The sequence below is a fragment of the Aplysia californica genome, unplaced genomic scaffold (genome assembly GCF_000002075.1).
Source record: "Aplysia californica isolate F4 #8 unplaced genomic scaffold, AplCal3.0 scaffold00365, whole genome shotgun sequence".
Taxonomy (NCBI): domain Eukaryota; kingdom Metazoa; phylum Mollusca; class Gastropoda; order Aplysiida; family Aplysiidae; genus Aplysia; species Aplysia californica.
In genome coordinates, this window is record NW_004797635.1 from 303,167 (window position 1) to 306,218 (window position 3,052).

The following is a 3,052-nucleotide window of genomic DNA, read 5'->3' on the forward strand; positions in this document are numbered from 1 at the left end:
GTGTGTGTGTGTGTGTGTGTGTGTGTGTGTGTGTGTGCGTGCGTGTATGTGTGTGTGTGTTTGGCATACATGTGTGTGCACATGTATGCGTGGTATGTGTTCGTGAGTGTGTATGTGTGTGTTTGTGTGTGTATGTGTATATGTGTGTGTGTTTTTGTGTGTGTGTGTGTATGAGTGTGTGTATTGTGCGTGTGTGTAGCGTGCGTGAATGTTGTTTGTACATGCATTTATGTAAAGCGCCTAGAGCTGTGTTTACATGGGAGTAGGCGCTATAGAAATGATCTTCATTATTATTATTATTATTATTATTATTATTATTATTAAGTACTGGACTCCAGATGGGAAAATGGGAATGTGTTTTAATTAATGGAACTTAAAATCTTTGGAACATGAGCATCGATTGTAATCATCAGCGCTCAAACGGAAAATAGTTCAATAGCGGTGGCAGCTGTGACGAAAGTTCCAAAAACTTCCGGAAATTGGGTTACAATGGCAACCATACGTATTATATAAATACATGATTATGAACAAATGCATACATTTTAAATACGTACATTGAATTACTCCACTTTGGAACAAATTCATAAGCATGCCATTGCTGTGACAGCTGAGGTGACAGCTCCAAAACTTCGGAAACTGGAGATACAACCAATGAGTCTACATAACAAGAGGGGCCACTTCTCTCTTTGAGCCAATTAAAAAAGTGTCCTCAAAATTCGGTGGCGCCCTCTTCGCAAAAACGCACCTTTTGCGAACAGAGTTATCCTACTTGAGTTTTTAAAAATCAAAGTGAAACTAGCAAGTTTTTGAATGAATTTCGGAAGAACGCTTTTTTAAAATCGTTACGCTGACAAAAAACCTCTTCCGGAGGAAAGGGTGATTGTTTTCTTCGTTTAATTTGACTTTAGAATGAAAGGCGAGAGGTCATTAAAATATAAATAACCTAAAACTCCGCACTGAACGAACCCGAACTACTGATGAACAGCAGTCGATCTGCGCACGCAAGGAGGTGCTATTCCTATTCTTCTTCTGGAAAAACGAAAGAGAGCTTCAAAACAGACTGCAGCGCCATCTGAAGCAAAGAGCATACTTCCTGCCGACACTTTTTTGGCTGAGTGGCCCATCTTGTTATTTACTATCTTTGATACAACTCAGCTCCGATGATGTAATGCCATGCCTCCAAAAATAGAAATTTATCTTGTTCTTGTCGAGCTGGAGGCAAGAGATAAGTCTGCAAGCTCCGCACGCACTTTCACCAGTGAAAATGTGAAATGGTATCTGTTTAATGCCACAGTCAACATTGTTAGGTTATTTAAGAGGCGGGACTTCAGGGTTTAACGTCCAACACCGAAAGGGCTGCTTTCACATATGCAATCAAAGACGTTTTTAACTGCTCAAAATGTGGCAAACTTTTCTTTGTCAGAATCGTTCTCATCGACCATAACAGAAGCCACATATCATCTGTATTCTTGTAGCTTTTATTGCTCTTTAAGAAATTATATTCTCCTCTGAGGATGTATTTGTCATCGTCATACATTGTTGTTATTATTATTATTATTATTATTATTATTATTATTATTATTATTATTATTATTATTATTATTATTATCATCATCATCATTATTATTATTATTATTATTATTATTATTATTATCATCATCATCATCATCATCATCATCATCATCATCATCATCATCATCATCATCATCATCATCATCATCATCATCATCATCATCATCATCATCATCATCATCATCATTACCATTACCATTATCATTGTCATTGCCCTTGTCATTATCATTATTACCATTACTTTCATTATCATTAGGTCTTGTAAAATCGTGGGGGGGGGGGGGGGGGGGGTTCCTTTTGGGATCAACATAAGATTGTAAAAAAATAATAATTTTTAAAATGAAATCTGTCTAAGACAAAAAGGTACACTCACTTCCAGTCGAACTCGCATCCAGAAGCTGGACAATAAAGGCCAGGGTGCAGAGGACCAGGCCGAGATAACGCAACACTGTAGCCATGTCTTGATAATACGTAGATGACGTCAGTCGTCCACTTCTGGTGACTTCTCTGGAACGGAAGCTGCTGTTGCTGTCGTCTGCAACTTGTCGTCTGTTTTTATAGCGGCGTGTTCAGTCACGTTTGGCTTCACTACATACAAGATGACGCTCGTTTTTGGCAGAGCACGATAGTGCACCATTCGTGACAGGGGCTGCGATAATCCGTGGGACGGAGGAAATGATTGCCGCGGACTTTGGTTTTTGTTCTGGATTGTCAGAAACTTGTTCAGGATGTTCTGTCCCATAAGTGTAACATCTGTGTGGTTAGACAGTGTCGAAGGGTGAACTTATAATTATAAACCCTTTAAGTATCGCATCAACAAGAAACAACCTTTCAGCAAAAAAACACAAAAAACAACAACAAAAAAACAACAACAACCAAACCCAACAACAACAACAAAAAACAATACAAAATAAACAAAAAAATAACAACAACCACCCCACCCCCCCCCCCCCCCCCACCCAAATCCCAACGATAAAAAAGTATTTTTAAAAACCCTACTTAAAATAAAACTAGAAAAAACAATTCAAATCCCCAAACAAAGCAATGATTGAAAATGAAACAAAATAATACAATATCTGTAAAAAGCACCAAACAAAAAACAAAAACAAAAAACAGGACAAAAACGAACAAACAAAACTGCAACAACAAACTAGTCATATTTCACATACTCCTCCAAAAAACAAAAGAAAACAAAAACAAATTTTAAAAATGCAAAGCGAAACAAAGAAAAACAAAGCAAAACAAAACTAAGCAAAACGCAACAACAAACGTTTCCTCCTTCCTTAGAAAAAAATAAAACAAGAACAGGAAAAGCCCAGAAAAAAAACCAAGCTTTTCTTACGGTACGGAGAGTTCTTGTTGATAGGCTGTATACTCCGGTATGGGGTGAGATGATAATGATGATGATGATGATGATGATGATGATGATGATGATGATGGTGATGATGATGATGATGATGATGATGATGATGATGATGAT

At 37.4% G+C, this 3,052-nt stretch overlaps 1 protein-coding gene across 1 annotated transcript in view; it reads right to left on the reverse strand.

The window, feature by feature from the left end:
- LOC101850019 (poly(U)-specific endoribonuclease) overlaps window positions 1-3,052 on the reverse strand; it is a gene marked incomplete at its 3' end in the record, with an annotated part of 11,360 nt that overhangs the window by 5,401 nt on the left and 2,907 nt on the right. The window contains 1 exon segment of the mRNA XM_013085325.1: window positions 1,946-2,325. Coding sequence (XP_012940779.1) covers window positions 1,946-2,030 — 85 coding nt within the window.